This window comes from Mirounga leonina, unplaced genomic scaffold, assembly GCF_011800145.1.
Source record: "Mirounga leonina isolate KUSES-001 unplaced genomic scaffold, KU_Mleo_1.0 Mir_168, whole genome shotgun sequence".
NCBI classification, from domain to species: Eukaryota; Metazoa; Chordata; class Mammalia; order Carnivora; family Phocidae; genus Mirounga; species Mirounga leonina.
Genome location: NW_023270426.1, coordinates 5795324 through 5814829, shown reverse-complemented (window position 1 = coordinate 5814829; position 19506 = coordinate 5795324). Strand labels below are relative to the sequence as shown.

Genomic DNA, 19506 nt, shown 5'->3' with positions numbered 1-19506 from the left:
CCTACCAGGCCTTCTTAAATGCCCCCCCAACATGCACCATACACTCTGAACATCCATCTGGCTTTCATCTGGCTGCTGGAACCATTTTTGGCCCAACTACTTACTGAGTACAACGCTGTCCTGTACCTAATAACCAGACAGCAAGGACAAATGATGGACCATCATCAGTGTTTGGATGATCCACGAATCTCATGAGAACAGCAGAGATTTTAATGCTGCAAAATATTTTATCCCTAGACCATATGTCTATTCTAACACTCTGTTAGTCATCAAGCATTTTCTGTTTGCCTACAACGTGCCCATCCATCATAAAGACTAGAAGAGTCTTTCCAATACATGAGTCTCGATTACTACAAAGGCAGAGGAAATGAACATTTTCGATGAAGGGAATCATTTTATTCAATGAAAAACTGGCTTGTATAAACACTTCCCTTTTCTTCTTGAAAGCATCCTACTAGAAAAGGTAGAGGGTATTTGAGGCACAAATACAGGAATTCTGTATTTTCAAAAGACTAGATTTTTTTTTAAACTCTAACCCAAAGCAGAGCAAAGGCTGTGGATTCTGTCCTGTCTCAGTCTTGCTAACAGAGGAGGAGACAATTACGGGGAGGAACGGGAGAACAGGCATTTCAGAATCACAGCCACGTTCGACCCAAGTATGGTCATCACAACCCTGTTCTTTATGGGTTTGGGACTTATTTCTAAACTTGGCAAATGAAGCCTCATTGTCCCAAAGAATCATTACTGCCTTTACCCTAACCCAAACTAAAAACATTTGCATGCATTTTGTATTTTAAATCATCACTCCCTGCCCACTTATTTGAAAATCAAATAGAAGCTCAGAGACTAACACTTGGTCAGAGTTAAGGATTCAGAGAGAGAAACACTTTTTGTTGTTGCTATAGACACTCTCATCTCATAAATGCTGTGTCTAATTTAGCATTTCCACAAAATGCGATGGCGTTAAGAATGAAGACCCAAAAAAGGCTGCTCACGACAAGAAAGAAAGGAGAGAAAAATATATATATTGCCATTAAGGGAGGGAAAATTACGTTATTTAGGGAGACAGCAAGAAAAACTAAAACACGAAGTTATCTGTAAAGTCCTAAAACGATAGCTGTAGGCAACAAGATGCCGAAAAAACTTTCAGTATCTGTCGAAATGGTACAGTTCTTCCAGAGCAGCTAAGGAGATTCACATTCTCGCTCCTTTGAGCTGAAGCTGGTACCTGGGCAGGTGACAATTATTTCCCCATTACGTACTTCAGGAGTGTGATGATTTAAAAGGAGCTCAAGATAAAAGAGACAAGAAGGAGAGAATCATGACTCTAGCCGATTCTCACGACAACTCACATCTCCTCTTATTTCATTAAAAACCAATGAGCCCCATAAAATAAGTTTCAGTCTGTCTAACAGAAAATGTCAGGTGAAGCGAGAGCACGGAAAAAATGAGAAAGTCAAGTGGCGGGCTTTTGAGCTTCACACTTCGCGGGGCTGTTGAAATGAGTGACAAAGACCTATTCTGTCCAGAAATCCCCCACTTTATTTTTAAGCCTGGAAACTGGTTAGTCATATCTATACAGAACACTTCCTGTCCAGGGCACGATGATGGCAACGGGTTGCCGAGTTTAGTAGCTGCTTACATTTCGTCAATTGAGTCATTCATGGAATAAAAAACTGCATCGAGCATTAAAAAAAAAAAAAAATCTGGCGAACTGAAACTTTTAAAAGATAGACAATGAAAACAGGTTTGACTGTGTCACAGAGTCGAGATACATGGTGCCAAGAAGCAAAAAAAAGAAAGAAAGACAGCAACAGACAGTATGACTCTACGAGACTATTTGCTGGTAGTTTCCGGGCTGTTCTAGCACCACCACCAAATATAACACTTCTCCCACTCCCACCCTTTAGATTAATAGTGCAATTGATATCCCACATGTCCATTTACAAAAACATCTGTAGACTGTAGACTCTCTCAAGGAACCAAGCAACAGCAACCTCATCAATATATTCCTTTTTTCTCTCAATACGGTCTACTGATATTTGAAAGGAAGGACCACCGGAGAAGTTTACAAAAACAAGAAGGCAGAGGAGGACTAAAATGCAGATCGGGACCAGAAACTTTCTTGACGGGTCTAACGCCATCAAGTGACATTTAAGAACGTGTGTTTGGGAAAGAGAGGAAAACAGGATGGTCCAGAAGGACCTTATCCCCGGCCACCCTCATCTCCCCACAGCAATTATAATCTTACTCTGATTAACCCTTATGCATGTTGCCACCAGCCAGCTGAAGTTACAGGGCCGAGAAACACAAGGAGCTGCTCCCCTCCCCGGAGCCAGAACCCCAGGCACAGAGGGGGGCAACCCCAAAGCATGCTGGGACCAAGGGCAAAGGCAGGAATGTCAAGAAGTCGCCCCTGTGCTTCTGGGGTTATCAGTCTGACCATCAAGTCAGCTATGGTCGAGGGAGCCAAATAATCTAAACCAGTCCTACCCATAAAAACCCTCGTTCTGAAATCCTTCGGCGAGCCTGCTTCCCATCAGCCTTGTGAGTTGGCTGACCCCCTCCCTGCCCCCAGACTGAGGGGGTGACGGCTCTCTGCTCCTCCAACAGCCACTCACCAAAAGGCCCGCCGGCCTTCCAGAAAAACGGATGGCACGGTACAGCAGGCAGCTTCGAAATGGTTCCCGCAGGCTGCCCTGACTGCCCTTGGCTAATCCATCATCTGCCCTGTGCAAGCTTTTTGGGGAAATCGTTTTTATAACCCAGCAAGAGTGTCACTAGAAATCCAAGCCAACACAGCACAGCCCTGGCTTCGGACGGGCCCCCGATTTAGCAGCTGGAAAGGCGGCTGCATTCCTCACCGTCACGTCCTCGTTTATGGGCCTGGCACGAATCCCACCCACCCGGGGAGAACTGCGGAGCTCGTGGGTCCTCCACACGCCACTGTTTCCCCGGCCTCCAGGCCTCCAAGTCGGCCTCGTTCTGGGGGGCGGGGGGCGGGGGAGAGGCTCGGCCTCACACCAACTGTGAACTCAGACCAAAGAGACCGCTGAAACAGCGTACCCCATGATCTCTGTTACACGGCTGCTCACCTCTCTCCTTCTGCCCAAGTTTTTGTTTCTTCTTCTTTTTCTTTCTTTTTTTTATTCCAGAGTTATTTCCTTACTCCTCCCTTCCTGCCTCTCCACTCGCCTACCCCTTCCCTGGGAGGCTCGCATCAGGCCCAGATCCCACCCTGCGTCTCCCACCCCCACCTTCCTCACACCACTCCCATTCACCATTTCTTTCTCATTGTTCCCTTGCAATTTTGAAACCTGCCCAGTGGCCACTCCCTCCCCGATCCTCGCTCTTCTGGTTTTCCAGCAGCCTTCTCCTTCCCGCTCAGTAGGTACTCTTAACTCCTTGAAAACTCCCCCAACAGACTCCTTCTTTATCATCTCCTTTCTCCAGAAAACTGGAGTCCAACGTTTAGGGGTAGACTTGGCGACCCTTTTTTCATTCCAGTTATTTTGCAACTGGCTTCATTTTCATTTTAACCCTCAAGAGGTGAAATGGTGTTATAAGCCCTTTAGGATCAGGAGAACAGTCGGGGCACTCGTATTTTACTTTTATCAAATAACTTTGCAGAAGGAAAAAAGTCCCTTGGGACGAGCCCACCCTTCCACGCTTTCTACAGAATGTGAAATGGGGACTTTGTCAGGTGAATATGGTAGGCGGGCCTCGGATGGGCTCTGTCTTTGGGAGTCATTATAAGCCTCCTTATTCACACAGCACCTGCCAAGGGAGGCTGTCCCATCAGACACAAGCAGCCTCTTGGGGGCTCTCAGAGGGGACGAGCATATTTCCATCACTGTGACAGCTGCTTGCCACCTCAGGAAAACACAAAAGTTTCTCAGCAAGGCTCAACTAATGAGTGTGGCCCAAATCCTATTTACTATGTCTAAGACTAAAGCCCGAAGAGTTCGCGTTCATCTGTCAAATCTAGGGTGTCCCTGGCAAACACATCAGCAGTCTCCTGACGTGCCCTCACCGAGACAAGACAAAGGGTTGGGGAGGCAGGGGAGAGGACGTGAAGGTGAAGGGGAGGTGAGAAACAGTTGCTAAGTCTCAGACTGGCCAACGCTTCTTCCTGGTGGGAAGGGCCGGATTAAGTTTCCTGCCAACACTCACCTGTCAGCCTCACGCACCGGAGCTGACTGTGCAGGATGCCACAGAGACAGGGTGGAGGTGATGGGGAGCAAGAAAAGGATCTGGGGGCGACTAAGACTTGAAGGCGTGCACCAGTGGAGATGCTGAACGTCCCCCTTCCTTAGGAGACCGGGCACCTGCTCCCAGCTGGGGCAGTCAGCCTGCGCCCCACATGCTTCCCCTCATTCCTACTCAGTATCGGCTGGATGTTCATGATGTGTTCTCATCCCTTAGCGGATGAGATCTTAGGCTCCCAGCTTTGCTGAGGCCCCAAAGAGAAGGCGGCAAAGCAATCATCTTCAGGACCTCTCCTTAGACATCGCCGTCACTGTCCCTGCCGGCTCTCATCCTCCTGGCTTCCAAAGCCTGGTTCTCTCCTTGTCTCCCTCCTCCCTCTTGAGCTACTCCTTATCTGTTTCTTTTACAGGTTGCATTTACCTCTTTCCTCTGTCAAAGGGGGGTGTTCTCAGAGGCGAACCCCATGGCCCAGACCCCATCTCCCTTTAGCGTTTCCCTGAGAGATCAACTCTCCTCTTCTGGTTGGATATCACACACTGCCCTCCAGGCTCCTTTACTCAGGCTCAGTCCTGCCCTCCAGACCAACCCGTGGCTCTTAACAGCTTGGTATTCCTAAAACACTACATTGCATCTGCCCTCTTCCAGCTCAAACCCTCTCCCCGCCCCAGTTCCCGTACAGTAATCCCATTTCCCTCCTAGGAGGGATCTTGGGCATGCTTCAGTCTATCATCATGCCTGCACTTTCCTAATGAGGAAACTGAAGTTCAGAGACACTGATCAGTGACTAAAGGTTGCACAGGGGCGCCTGGGTGGCTCAGTTGGGTTAAGCGACTGCCTTCAGCTCCGGTCATGGTCCCAGAGTCCTGGGATACAGCCCCGCATCGGGCTCCCTGCTCGGTGGGAAGCCTGCTTCTCTCTTTCCTACTCCCCCTGCTTGTGTTCCCTCTTCGCTGTGCCTCTACCTCTCTCTGTCAAATACATAAATAAAATCTTTAAAAATAAAATAAAATAAAATAAAGATTGCACAGACAACCAAGGGCAAGGTCAGGAGTAGAAGTGGTGTCCTGACTCCTGGAGCCTTGTCTGTTACTCAGTGTCCCTCTGGGCAGCCCGGCCTCTCTCTGGCCCCACGTACTGCTGCAACATGGCCCACCAATGCCTTCCAGTTCATGAGCCCTCCACTACACCCTGCTGTAAACCTCCTTCCTTCAGTATCCTCGCCTTTCCTCTTGCCCAAAGGGCCTAGCTGAAGTCCTAGCTAACTCCTCTGTGAAGTCACTACTGCCATGATGATGTGTGCTGAATACTCATCCTTGTGCAGTACTCATCCTAAGCTCCCCGTCATGTACGCTCTCCTATAAACGCACATGTGCTGTGTAGGATCCCTGACCCGAAGTCCTTTGAGGGCAGTGCCCTCCACACACACACACACACACACACACACACACACACACACACACACACACACACACACACACACATCTCTGCTACCCCAGGCCCCACAGAGGAAGTTCTGACTCAGTCAACATTTGTTGCTATGAGTCTCTGAGGCCCAGTGATGAGGGAGAAAGGCTGACTCTGGAAGCAGGACTCTACTGGACTGTCCATGGCACACGGAACAGCCTGTGCTTCTGGGGACACCTCTGGTCCCCAGCTCCTCAGCCTAGTTGAGGGAGCCAACAGAAGAACACAAAAACCTGGGCCGGGGGAGCTGACATCAAGCAGAGAGGACATGTCACTCTGGAAGGAGAGTTCATGAGCTGCTCATTCTCCTCTTGACAGTCAACCAGGACTTGGCCAATAAGGCTCCAGGAGCCTAAAGCTGTCATGGTCACTCAGGGCCTTCTGCTTAGTGGCCTCTTTGCTCCACCGTTTCCTTGGGAGAAACTCTGCTCCCGCTTCTTTACAAAATGAAATCTGGTCACTGCAAACCTGGAGAGTGTATTCCCACGTCAGCGCGCAGACGATCCTACACACGCAAACCCCAAACCCCCACCCATCTTCAAAACCATAAATACCGCAAAGTACCACCCAATAATACCGCAGGCTTTGCTGAGTCTTACAGATCCCCCAGAGCAGCGCCCCACACATTTACTGCCCACTCAGCTGTCAATCACTCAGGACGCAAGAACTCTTCTTCAAGGATCTCAAGCTCTAAGAATGAGATTTAAGTAATTGCTCTTTCAGGTTTCCTGGTCAGCGGCAGGGGGGAGCAGTGGGTGGATTCCCCGCAGGGCACGTGGTACTATGACCACACGTCAGGTGTCTGAATGCTTCCCACCCACACACAAGCACACGTTCTCCCCAAGGAAGAGCGCCCCTGCCCAGCCAGCACCCTCCACAGCTAACTTTCCTCAATGATGTTCTTCTCAAAGGAATGAAAACAAATGAGCTCACTGCTTAATTGCCTCTCCCTTGGTCTCCCACTTTCTAAGCCAGGGACTGACTAGGAACTATTTGCGGAGCTAAATCTTATCTCAAGATGCCTCCTCGTTGTCCTCACCTGATCCTCTCCCGAGTTCCACTTAGGAGAAGGTGAAATAGGAAACCTCCATGTGTTCAACCACTCCCCTTAGGTTTTGAAAATTCCGCCCCCAAAGCTGGAGGTCTGTCCTGCCTTAGAGAGATTTCATGCACAAATCCAGGATGCGAAAACCTGGGTCTGCAAAACTTCTTGTTTGCCCAACAGGCATGAGGGTGGCGGCATCGAGAGGGCCTGGACTTCACCTCTCTGGGCCTCAGTTCTGCACCTCTCTCTTTTTTTTTTAAGATTTTATTTATTTATTTGACAGAGAGCAAGAGAGGGCGCACAAGCAGGGAGAGCGGGAGAGGGAGAAGCAGGCTTCCTGCCGAGCAGGGAGCCCAATGTGGGGTTCGATCCCAGGACCCTGGGATCATGACCTGAGCCAAAGGCAGACGCTTAACCAACTGAGCCACCTGGCGCCCCTGCATTTCTTAAAATTAGAGGTAAGATAAAAGAGCGTGCAAAGTTACTTTTAACTCTAAACCGTGGTGATTCTAACTTGTGTTTGTAGGGGAATCATTCTAATTACAAAGTCTTCTTACTGCAGATCTTCCTGAAATATTACAGATAGACAAAATGAGTAGATTTCTTTCTTTTTTTTTTTTAAAAGATTTTATTTATTTATTCATTAGAGGCAGAGGGAGAAGCAGGCTCCCAAGGAGCAGGGAGCCCGATGTGGGACTCGATCCCAGGACCCCGGGATCATGACCTGAGCCGAAGGCAGACGCTTAACCATCTGAGCCACCCAGGCGCCCCATAATGAGTAGATTTCTTAAACATTCAGCTCACACTATCGTTTTAGGCACAAACCACTAAATGAAGAGAGGTACCCAACCACGCTCACCTCCTTCTTTTCCAAGTTGTCAGCATCTTCCTCGTACAGACGGAAATGTTGACAAATTAACGGTTTGCGGCAGATCTAGGGACTCTGCATTATTCTGAAATGAAATCCCTGGGTCCTGAGATTTTTCTGGCCCACTGCATGCTCTTCCACCTGCCCACTTTTTGGCTACTTCTGGGATTACCAACAATCAGGAACAGGGAACGTAATCATCCGTGTTATCCTGATTGTTCCCTGGCGTCATAATTTGGGGACAAGAAAGGCATGATGCCACTCAGTCTGATGAAACTTTCAGAAGTGAGGAAGAAAAAGGCCCTGATGTCCTGAAGCTGACAGAGCTGGGGGTGTGGGGCGGTGTCAGGTCATCAGCGATGTCCACTGCACAAGAGACAGTGTGATGTGGATCTCAAAATGGATTTTCCACTTCTAGTCCTTGGGAGCACACAGCACTCCAAGGCTAATGACTACATAAAAAGAAACATAATCACATCAAAGTCCAGTGTTTTGGGGCATATGCTGTACCTTTTACATTATACATGACACCAAGGTCAGCTGCACCCAGGGCGATGCACTTCGTCAGAGCCTTTCCTCTTCACTGCCTCTGCGAAGCCAGGGTGGGCGCAGGGAGGGATGAGGGGAGACAACTAGTACAGTGATGCTGACCGCTCAAAAATGTGAGGCCCCCATCTTGTCCTGTGGGTGCTGGGTGTCTCCCACTGCAGTGGGCACCAGGCACCTCCTACCAGCCCTGCGGGGCTCCTAGATCCTCTCATCAGGGGAAGAAGGATCACTCAAGCCTCACTACCTCCGCCCCCGAGAGGCACATAAAGAGCCAGGGCCCGGACTCTGCACTTTCTCCTCCAAACACCTGGTCTCTCCACTCCTGCTTTCTCAAACTGGGGTACAAACAGGCGCAAGACCACAGACAGCATCCTCCTGAGTGCGAGGCTTGAGGACAGGGGTGGGTTAGAACCACAGAGCCTCCATTCAAATCCTGGTTCCACTTTTTCTTTTTTTCTTTTTTTTTAAAGATTTTATTTATTTATTCATGAGAGACAGAGAGAGAGGCAGAGGGAGAAGCAGGCTCCCAAGAAGCAGGGAGCCCGATGTGGGACTCGATCCCAGGACCCTGGGATCATGACCTGAGCCGAAGGCAGACGCTTAACCATCTGAGCCACCCAGGCGCCCCCTGGTTCCACTTTTTCTAGCTGTGTGATTTTAGGCACAGTTTTTAACCTCTCTGAACGTCCGATCATCTCTATTGTTTTGTGGAATCGACACAACGGGTTATTATACAAGGATGAAATGGGATAATATACATAATCAATGCTTTAACACCATGCCTGGCCCTGGAAAGAGCTCAATACGTTTCAGTTTCAAAACTGTGTCTTCAGTCTTGAAGGCAAGTCACTGTGGGCCCTGACCCTAGAGATCAAACACACATGCTTGTTTTGACTCTACCAGTAAGAGTGGAGAATTTAAGGAACCCTAAATAGGTTGGTCCTTTAGGTTGGGAAGGCACTCTAGAAACCGGAAGAAGTGTTCAAAGGTTTTCATCATGTGACGTAATCTCATTTTAATTGATGAATTTGACAATGCTTTATTAGGCTCTCCTCTAGGAGAGGCCCTAGGTCAGCCACGGGGGCTTCAGGAAATAAAACATGCACAAATCTTGCTCTCAGAAGGCTCATAATGAGGTGGAGGCAAAGGAAAAGAAAATTAATAACAGTAATACGTGAAAAGATGGTACAACGGAGGGAAGTTTAGGGTGTTAGGGAAAACGCCCTGAAGAAGCATCTACTCCAAACTGGGTCTGGGTGGAAATAACACCGACATGAGGGTGAGCCCAACAGAGGAAACAGCATTTGATGAGGGAGCAAGGAAGCACGTGAGCGGGCAACAACAAGGCTGGACAGGACAAGCCCAGTGGGGCACTAGATATTTGTTGTTGTTTGGTGATTTCACATCAGAACTCCCTTCCTGTTTCTGGAGGAGCCCTCATTTTGCAAGATGTGGTAGGAGTTAGACCCCTCTTTCCCACTCCCAAAGCCAGAAGCAGACGTTCCCTCACTCCCCGGGGGGCAGCAAGGGGCAGGTGCACGATCTCACACTGACCAATCCGACAGCCTTATTTCAGGGATTTCTGAATGCGGAGGACGACCAAAAAACACTGAGCCACATCTCGAGGCCCAGGAGTGACAAAGCTGAAAAATACAGAGGAGGCGAAGGCTATGGTGAGGTCCTACCCAGGCGATCCCCGGGTATGGCCTCAGCTACATCTCCTGATGCATTTCAAAAGGCCCATTCTCAGCCTTTTTGTGAACGTGTGAACTACGCCATGTGCTTCCAATAAATTCCTCTACTTATGATAGCAGGAGTCAGTTTCCACTTCTTAGAGACAAGAGCCCTGATGGCAGAGGGGGTAACTGCAACCGTCAGGGTACAGACGCTGAGGGCCTGCACCAAGGTAGGGACAGGGGAGAAGAGAAAGAGATGCATCTAACAGATAATGAGGAGGATGAAGTACCAAGTGGAAGATGAAGATAAACGAGAGGGCAGGGTCAAGGACGCCTCGCAGATGTGGAGTCTGGAAGCCAAAAAGAGAGCAATGATAATCAGCAGAAAGATAAAAGGCAAATCAGATTTGTGAAGAGGAAGAAATGATGGGCTCCATCCAGACCTGCTGAGGGTGAGGTTCCTGTGTGACATGCAAAGCATGGTGCGTACCAGGCAGCTGGTTCTCAGAATAGCCCCGGCTGGAGGTCCGGGAGATGAGACAGAAAACAGCGAGAAAAAGGAAAGGAGAGCAGGACAGTGTAGCAGCATAGAAACCCAGGAAAGAGTTGCAGAGTTGCAAAACTGGTCTCCCAGAACAAATGCTGCAAAAAAAAAAAGTCAAGGAAGATCAGGACAGGACATAATACGAATGTTGGGTCACTGGTGATTTCGGCGGTTTCCATGGAATGGTGGAAAAAAAGACAGACTTCAGTGGGATGAGGGATGACAAAGATTGAGAAAGTAGGAACCGTGGAATAAAAAAATTTTTTTAAAGATTTTATTTATTTGGGGGCGCCTGGGTGGCTCAGTCGTTAAGCATCTGCCTTCGGCTCAGGTCATGATCCTAGGGTCCTGGGATCGAGTCCCACAATGGGCTCCCTGCTCAGCGGGAAGCCTGCTTCTCCCTCTCCCACTCCCCCTGCTTGTGTTCCCTCTCTTGCTGTGTCTCTCTCTCTCTGTCAAATAAATAAATAAAATCTTTTAAAAAAATAAAATAAAATAAAAAGATTTCATTTATTTGTGAGAGAGAAAGAGAGAGAGAGAGAGAGAGCGCACAAGCAGGGGGAATGGCAGGCAGAGGGAGAAGCAGGCTCCCTGCTGAGCATGGGGCCCAATGCGGGGCTCGATCCCAGGACCCTGAGATCATGACCTGAGCCCAAGGCAGACGCTTAACCGATTGAGCCACCCAGGAGCCCTCATTTTAAGTAGGCAATGATCACCTCTTACCACTCCCAGTGGGGAAGAAAACAGCCATGGTCTTGCCCTCAAGAGCTTGTGGTCTGGAGAAGAGATGGTGAACAGGGCAGCGAGTGGAAGAATGGGTGCTCTGAGAGAGGTCAATCGGGGGTTCTAATTCAGGCTGGAGGTTCAGAAAAAGCCCCTCCGAGGAAATAAGGGGGTCAGGTGGTGAGAAGGCTAATTCGGGCAGGAGAACCAGCAAGTGCAAACACTTTCAAGTAGGGAGCTGAAAGAAAGGGACCAAGAAAGGGACCAAGAAAGCCATGGGACCCACAGGTGGGTGAGGAGCCCCAGGTGGAAGGAGTGGCCATCCGCAGAGGGAAGGACCCCTGGCTCCACAGACACCAGGAGGGAGGGTGTGGGTGAAGGTTGAGTCTGTCACCCTGGGAGCAGGAAGTCGAGGGCGCTGTCTAATGGCTACTGTTTTCTTTGTGAAATAGCAGGCCTGGTGAGGAGGCAGGAGAAAATCTGGCTGAGAGGTGTGTTGGGGGGGACTGGATGTTATTATGGGCCACAGAGGAGGAGCTGAGCTCACTCACCTCTCAACCCTTACTTCTTCCCAAGTCCCCACACAGCAGACCCTCCCTCCCAAGGGCTTTCTCACTTCCTGATACCAACACTGTTAAGAAGGGGGACAGGGGCGCCTGGGTGGCTCAGTCGGTTGGGCGACTGCCTTCGGCTCGGGTCATGATCCCAGGGTCCTGGGATCGAGCCCCGCGTCGGGCTCCCTGCTCGGCGGGAAGCCTGCTTCTCCCTCTGCCCCTCACCCTGCTTGTGTTCCCTCTCTCGCTGTGTCTGTCAAATAAATAAATAAAATCTTAAAAAAAAAATTAAAAAAAAAAAAAAGAAAGAAGGGGGACAAAGGAGCCCTGGATCCCTTGATGCTTAGCACTAGAAAGGTCCTCAGAGACCTTAGCTTCCATTCATTTTTTTCCTATTTCATAATTAAGTACTTTACGCAACAGGATGCCAATAAATTCGAAGAATGTGGCCATCAACCTATCTCCTCAGGAAGCCCCGTCCACTGGAAACTGTTGATAGCCTCCTTCCCGTGACCTTCCCCTTTTTAACACACTGAGTTTATCCCTTCATTTCTCTTGCTCTCTTATTCACATCATGCCTGGCTATCTTAAATTCATTCCACTTTTAATAAAGCGAGGCCTGGATTATCTTCCTCTGTTTCATACTCAAGCACAATCACCTACTCATTTGTCAGCGGGCAAAATTAAATCAATTCTCTAGAAGGTGGCTCTAGACTAGGATGGAGGTTCAGCCTTCCTGGCACAGAGTCAAGTACGTTCTAAGCTATGATGGCTTAACAATATCCCTAGTCATTTGCTTCCACATTCACTCACATCCACAAATCTGTTGGCGTCCAAAGACTTCTGAATCGACTTGATTTTTTTTTCAGATTTAACCCCAAAGAAAGCATACTAGTCCCTCACTGTGGCTCAGAATGACTTAAAAGTAACCCCCCCGCCCCATTACGGCCAATCAGCACAAAGAATCAGAAGGCAATTTTCTTGCAATGGAGACATTGTGAAGAGTTTGTGGTGATCTCACACTAAATGGGATACTGAAGTCCCTCAGGAGGAAAAAGAAAAAAAAAAAAAAGCTAAGGAGGGGGAAAAGGATTAATAAGGATAGAGAAGATAATCAAAAATAATTTACACAGCATGGCTCTTTTCATAGACTTCTGAGAGGTAGTAGCCAAACAGAAGGTTCTAGATCACAGCTAATACCCAGTCTTACAAGCACTGCCCAGGAAAACGGACACACACACACACACACACACACACACACACACACACACACCCTTTACTTCCTGGCAGAAGTTGCAATGATTCTATTAATACGTATTCCTTCCATCTCTCTGAAGAGTTTTTCCATATTCTACCCTGCCATCAATTTAAAACTCTAGCACCTCATATTCTTATTATTTTTTTAAAAGTCTGGGCTTTCTGTAAAAGGCAGAAGCCAGATAAATTGTTGCAGATCTGCAGAATGTAAATGATGGCGAGTGGAGGCAAGGTGAGGACAAGGTAGGAAGGGACCCTCGAGGGACCCCAACACACTCCAGTTTTTAGGGGAACATCCAGAGAGCTGGGCAGGAGGGAACAATGTGGAAACACTTTGGGATACCGTGTTTCCACCTCCTTCCTTCCCAGAAGAAAGAAAAAAGAGTCAGGAAAAAAATACCAATTTAAATGCTACTTGTACTCTACACACAAAAGTTCACCAGGCTGGATTCTCTCAGCCTGCTTCCTATTTGCGTTCGACTATTTTTGACTTACTATAAATTGCTGTTATAAAGACAGAAAAGGCATCCATCAGCACATAGCTCCAACAGGACAGAGGCCACAGCAAGGAAACATTAATCCCCCACGCTCCACATCAAGCTCGAAAACAATGCTCTTGGCTGTCATTTTTCTTCACAACAGCTTTGTATTTCTATTAAACAAGCCTCTTTTACGGACTGCTCCCCCCACACCGCATAATAAGGTAAACACCAGCCCACAGAGACTACATTATGAAACACAGAGCTTTACTTTGGGAGGGGAATCCGTAAGAGACAGAACAAGTTCCAAGGGATCTTGCTACCTCCCATCTACCAAGTGGAGAATGATGGGGTTCCTTTCTGCTCCCCAGGCTCCCAGCAGCTGCTGTGACTGACCTGAAACTTACCGGTTTCCCAAGAGGCTACTTGAAAAGAAAAGGAATTTTCCTAATTATGAGCAGTCTCCTCTCCTACTCTCTAATTTTCCCCAACTATCCTCACTCCCACCCCCACTTACAAGAGGACTTTTGTATACATAAAGTTTCAGGAAACAAAGCACACAAACACTCAAACACAAATAAACTCCCCGAACTAACTCCAGCGTATAATTGCGTTTTGGTTGGAGTTTTTCCAGCCCTGTCACCCGTTCTCTGTTAGGAGTAAATGAAACCCTTTGCCTTGGCAAAGGTAGAAACAGACAAACTCGCCTCAGCTGCAAGCTGCACAAGGCGCCCCTCCTATCTTTGCGCTCCCTTAGGTCCCCAACAAAATGAATTCACTGCTGAAAAGTCAGCAAGGGTGGGGTGGGGGGGGGGGAAGACAGCAAAAACCCCACCAACCAACCTATTCCCCAAATGAAGATCTTTCACTTCTCCCCCTCACTCAGCTTCCCCTTTTAACCGGAAACACAAGGAGTTTCCAATTTCTGAAACCCTTTTCAAGGGACCCTGGACCCTTTGGGCTCTTCCGAGGGGAGTCGCTTTAGGCTGTCCCGATGCAGGCAGGCAGCGCTCGCGAAAGCACCTTTTGCATTGCGTTGCGTTTCCAGATTAATCTACAAAGCAGCCTTCCGCGGGCTGGCTGAGCTGAGTCCGAGACTCTTCCTCCCCTTGTCTCGGAAGGGCTGCAGGGTGAGAAGGCTCCAGAAGGGCTCCGCAGACTCCACTCGGAGCTGCGAGGACGCAGGGCGAGGGACAAAGTACGCGCCGCTCCCCTTAAGACCCCCATCCGCGCCCCGACCCCGCCCTTCCTGCGCATTCCTCCGCGGGACTGCCCCCAGCCCCCCAGCCCCGCGCCCACAAATCAGACTCCTACCTTCCTTGGATTCTTCTGCTTCGCAGTGCATGGTGGCTGGGTAACCGGCTGCAGGGGCGAGTACCGCGGACATGCACTCGCACGAGCTGCAGGCTCCCTCCGAGGCCCAAACCCGCGCACGGCAGAAAACACAAGGCAGCAAAGCCACTAAGATCAAAACCTCCGCGGGGCGGAGGGCTGGTTCTGGGGCAGGGATTTTCAGGGGGAAAGTTCTGCAACGGTGACGAATCGCGTCTCAGCTGCGCGGCGGGAGTCCGCCCCCGGGGCCGCGCGCCCCGGCCCGTCGCGGGGCGGAGGCGACCTGGCGCGGCGGCGGGGCCGGCGGGGCCCGGGCGCACGCAGGTGGGGCGGAGGCCCGCACCGCAGCCCGGCCCTGCGCCCGGGCAAGGCCGAGGGGCGCCGGGGGCGAACGACCGCGACGGGCTACGCCCGGGAAATAAAAGTGCGCTCAGGGAGAAGGTCTCACTCCTCGGAGCGCGCGGCCGTCGTACAAAAGTGAGAAATACGCGGTCAGAGAAACGCCCCTGGATCTCTGCGTTAACATTTTCCGGCGCCCATTTAACTTGCCTTGTCCTGGGGGATCTTATACGCCTGAAAAATACGGATCTTTTCTTTTTTAAGATTTTATTTATTTATTTGAGAGAGAGAGAATGAGAGACAGAGAGCATGAGAGGGGGTAGGGTCAGAGGGAGAAGCAGACTCCCGGCCGAGCAGGGAGCCCGATGCGGGACTCGATCCCGGGACTCCAGGATCTTGACCTGAGCCGAAGGCAGTCGCTTAACCAACTGAGCCACCCAGGCGCCCTACACCAAGATTTATACTTCATCCCTGCTTGCTGTTTCCTTGTGATTTTTCTCCATTTCCAGAGTAGACACGAACACTATGAATGTGTTCTGTATGAATCAAGCACATAAAACCTGTAGTCCAAATTGAAATTAGTTACATTTCCTTTTTTTTTTTAAGATTTTTAAATTTATTTATTTATCTGACAGAGAGAGAGAACAAGTAGGCAGAGAGACAGGCAGAGGGAGAGGGAGAAGCAGGCTCCCCGCCGAGCAGGGAGCCCGATGCGGGGCTCGATCCCGGGACTCCAGGATCATGACCTGAGCCGAAGGCAGTCGCTTAACCAACTGAGCCACCCAGGCGCCCTGAAAAATACGGATCTTGAAGCTGCTCCGGTTTGTACTTATTTTCGCAGGAAAGGAACATGGATATTGGTCCATGTGGCTGGAAGGACCAGTTTCACCAGGCAGCAGGGCCTTCTGAAGAAAGTGGGGGCGGCCCCCGCCCCCTACCTTTGCACGGGGAAAGCAGACAAGGCGGCTTACTCAGCATAACCCGGGCGAGCACTCTTAACTCAAACCCCAGCCCCAGGCGCACGAGCCCCTCTGCAAGTTAGCCCCAAGGGTGGTCCTCGGAGGGAGAGCCCCCTTCCCTCCCAGCGCCACTCCGAACGACAACCGGGGATAAATTCCTTCCAAATGCCAAAGGGGGAGGCGTGTGTTCGGCTTGTGAAATGCTGATAGAATAGAAAGTCTGCAGAGCCTGGGGAGGACAACTCAGTTCTTGCCCTCAGGTCCCGTCCCCTGGCTCTTAGAACCGGCCGAGAGGTGGGCGTCTTGACGGCAAAACCTTGGTTTTCTCTTCCCAAGAGCGAGGAACAGAGCTGACACTGATGTACCTGTCTTAATAGGGGTATTTTGCAAAGCACTAGTTCTATCACCAATTTAAGGCAAAAGATCCTCTAATAACGCACCTGAAAGATCGATTAGGGAATTGTGAGACAAGTTATATTTTTTCCCTAAGTTTATTTCCCAGTGGCTTTCTTTTTCCTCACTTCCCATTTTTATATGGGCAAAAAAACCAACAACGAAAAACAAAAAAACAAGAGTAGACACTAGGATATAAATTCAGTGAAAAGACAAAAGATATGGATTTAAAGAGCCTGAATGAAAAATTGATCATTTTTATGACCTTGAGCAAATTCTTTAATCTCTCTGCCCCTCCCCCCCTTCCCTCACAGGTAAAATGAGGATTAAAAGTAGTATTTGCTTCACAGATTTATGTTTGGTATGAAATAAGGTAATACAAGCAAAAAAGGATTTGAAAACCGTAAGTACGGCACAGATTATTACTAACTATTGCACCATTAAAAGTAAATTTTGGTAAAAGATGCTCAGGTGTTTTACTTCAATACTGGGTTCAAACGGGAAAAAAGGATTTATGCAAGTCACAAGCAGTCAAAGTGATCATAAATATTAATATAAGGCCTGGGTAGTAAATCACTTCCTATTACTGAGTGATTCTAACATGCCTAAAACCCCAAGCTGACTTATCTCAATTTCACTGAAAGGGCAGGATGGTAAGAGGGAGACATAGCCAATCGAAGAGAGAGAAGGGGAGAAACATCTGGAAAACATCAGTGTTGCGGAGCCTCCTGTAAAGTGACCTCACCACAAAAAGGATAATAGTGTGCACCCTTCTGAAAGTCACGGTTAACTGTGCTGTCCCTTTTGCCACACATTCTGAGTCAGGAGCGGCAAAAATGCATACCTTACCTCAGTAACCTCAAACTTCCAAAGGAGACGTGATCATTTTGAACCCAGAGAAATGCTCCCTCACCAGGAAGAAGCGACCTTTCCGGTCCTGTCCAAGGCATCATTCTGGGAGCCCTCCCTCCCACACGCATCATCTGCCCTTGCCCTCCCTCCCCACAGCCCAGATGTCCACAGATGGCCACCAGGAGCGCCACAGGACCTCAGCCGGGCCTGTTCTCACACAGCTAAGATAGCTCCCATTCAGCTATAATTGGACTAAGATGCAACACCTTGTTCAATGTGATGATTATGCAAATTCAGACAACCCAAATTCCAAGCCCCATCTGCTGCAGGCAGGGCTCCCTTTCACCTTCTTCCTTCAGAAAGGGCCCTCCTCAGAATTATTTATTAAATGGCCTTTTGCAAGTCCAGTTACGTACAAACCACATGAGATGTGCTAAAATACATGCCCCTAACGTTTGGCTTGTTTTCACACCCGATTCACACAGAAAGGCCTTCAGGTTAGCCAAGGGGAAGGACTGCTGAATGAACAGTCCCATTCCTGCCAGGTCAGCCTTGTAATTCAATTTAGAGTCATTTTAGAATCTCCATCTTTGAACACTCACCCCATCCTCAGGAAACCTGGAAAAAAAAAACTTCTTTAATATTTAAATGAAATCCAGCAGTCTCCTTGGGGAAGGATGTCCTGATCTAACTCAACGGCAAGGAAAGCTCAGCTTATTTTAAAAGACTGTATGTGGACAAGGACGCTCCTCAGTCATCAGTATAACCTTGGGCAAACAGCACCATCCCAGGTTCCCAGCCTACAAAGTGAAGCCAAAGGGCAGCTGATTCTCCTGGACTTGCATTCCTGTCACTTCCCATCTATGCTCGGTCAGTCACCTCATCTTGATTTTGCTCCACTTTTGTTCCAGAGGGGATTAGTCGCTTTTAAGCCTCCAGAGAATAATGCTCTAGTACCTTATAGTCATCTACCTCCTGTACGCGGAATCTGTTCACCCCTGAATATTTAGAAATACTCCAACTTGCTTAGAAGTCACACCAACAATCATTATGACCAGCCGATACAAAATAGCAATTAGGTTAGCAACACTTGTCAGTTAATACCATACTGCACTTACATACTAGGTTGAACTTCTACCCGTGCGGAACAGTGGATCTCCCTCCCCCCTTCTGTACCCAGATGGGAGAGGGAAAATGGTGCCTAAGATTCTGATGATTTTTTTTCATTCATTTGGGCATTATCAAATATGTGTATGTATCACATGTGAATGGGACCTGTTCATCTGGAGCTTACTGGTATAAATTTGGTAATCTTTTTTTTTTTTTTTTTTTTTTGTCAGAGAGAGAGAGAGAGACTGAGAAAGCAGGGGGAGCAGCAAGGGAGAATCAGGCTCCCCACTGAGCAAGAAGCCCTATGTGGGACTCGATCCCAGGACCCTGGGGATCATGACCTGAGCTGAAGGCAGATGCTTAACCGACTGAGCCACCCAGGTGTCCCTAATTTTGGTAATCGTGACCACAGATCTAATTAACTCAACCTTCCAAGTGACCTTGGTTCTAAGGAAGGTTTATTAATACCACCCCTTCACTGAATTTTATCAGAGAGCAGCAGAAAAATTTCCTCTTAAATTATACCTCAAAAAATGCCCTTTTTAAATTAAAGAAAGCAAGCCTGGACTTTGGGGTCTTTGGCTCACAGCTGTCCAGATGTGTATTAAGAACAGGAAGGTCAGCAAGTTTTCAGACTCACAAATGAAAAGACCAGCAGAATCGAGGAGAGAAGAAGAGGCTTATTCAGGAGGTAACAAACTCTACTCACATTCAACAATGTTGTAAATTCTCTGCAGTGAAAAGTACTACACATCTGTATAAGGGAGTCAGACCTACACTCCCAGGTCACAAGAACACCAGGTCATAACAACACGCACTGTATTAATACTTTTTATTTCTACCCTGCTGACAAGAGGCTGGCTAGGTACATATGACATTTTAGGTCAGAAAAAAAAAAGTTGTCTACTTAGCATAAAAAGTGGCTTTCTTCTATTTGACTTTGAAGCTTTCCTCAACTCTTCTTGCATTACTTACGTCCACACCCTTAAAAGTTCTTTGGAAGGGGCCCCTGGGTGGCTCAGTAGGTTAAGAGGCTGCCTTCAGCTCAGGTCATGATCCCAGGGTCCTGGGATCGAGCCCCGCATCAGGCTCCCTGCTCTGCGGGAAGCCTGCTTCTCCCTCTCACGCTCCCCCTGCTTGTATTCCCTCTCTC

At 48.7% G+C, this 19506-nt stretch overlaps 1 protein-coding gene across 4 annotated transcripts in view; it reads right to left on the bottom strand.

The window, feature by feature from the left end:
- Positions 1 to 19506, bottom strand: part of TNFAIP8 (TNF alpha induced protein 8) — a 115053-nt gene that overhangs the window by 23335 nt on the left and 72212 nt on the right. The window contains exon 1 of one of the 4 annotated variants that reach the window (XM_035013977.1): positions 14683 to 14929. The exons of the other annotated variants lie outside the window; for them this stretch is intronic. Coding sequence (XP_034869868.1) covers positions 14683 to 14755 — 73 coding nt within the window. The 5' untranslated portion in view covers positions 14756 to 14929. Of the gene's footprint in view, positions 1 to 14682; positions 14930 to 19506 lie in introns of those variants that run through there. 4 annotated transcript variants of the gene reach the window in all.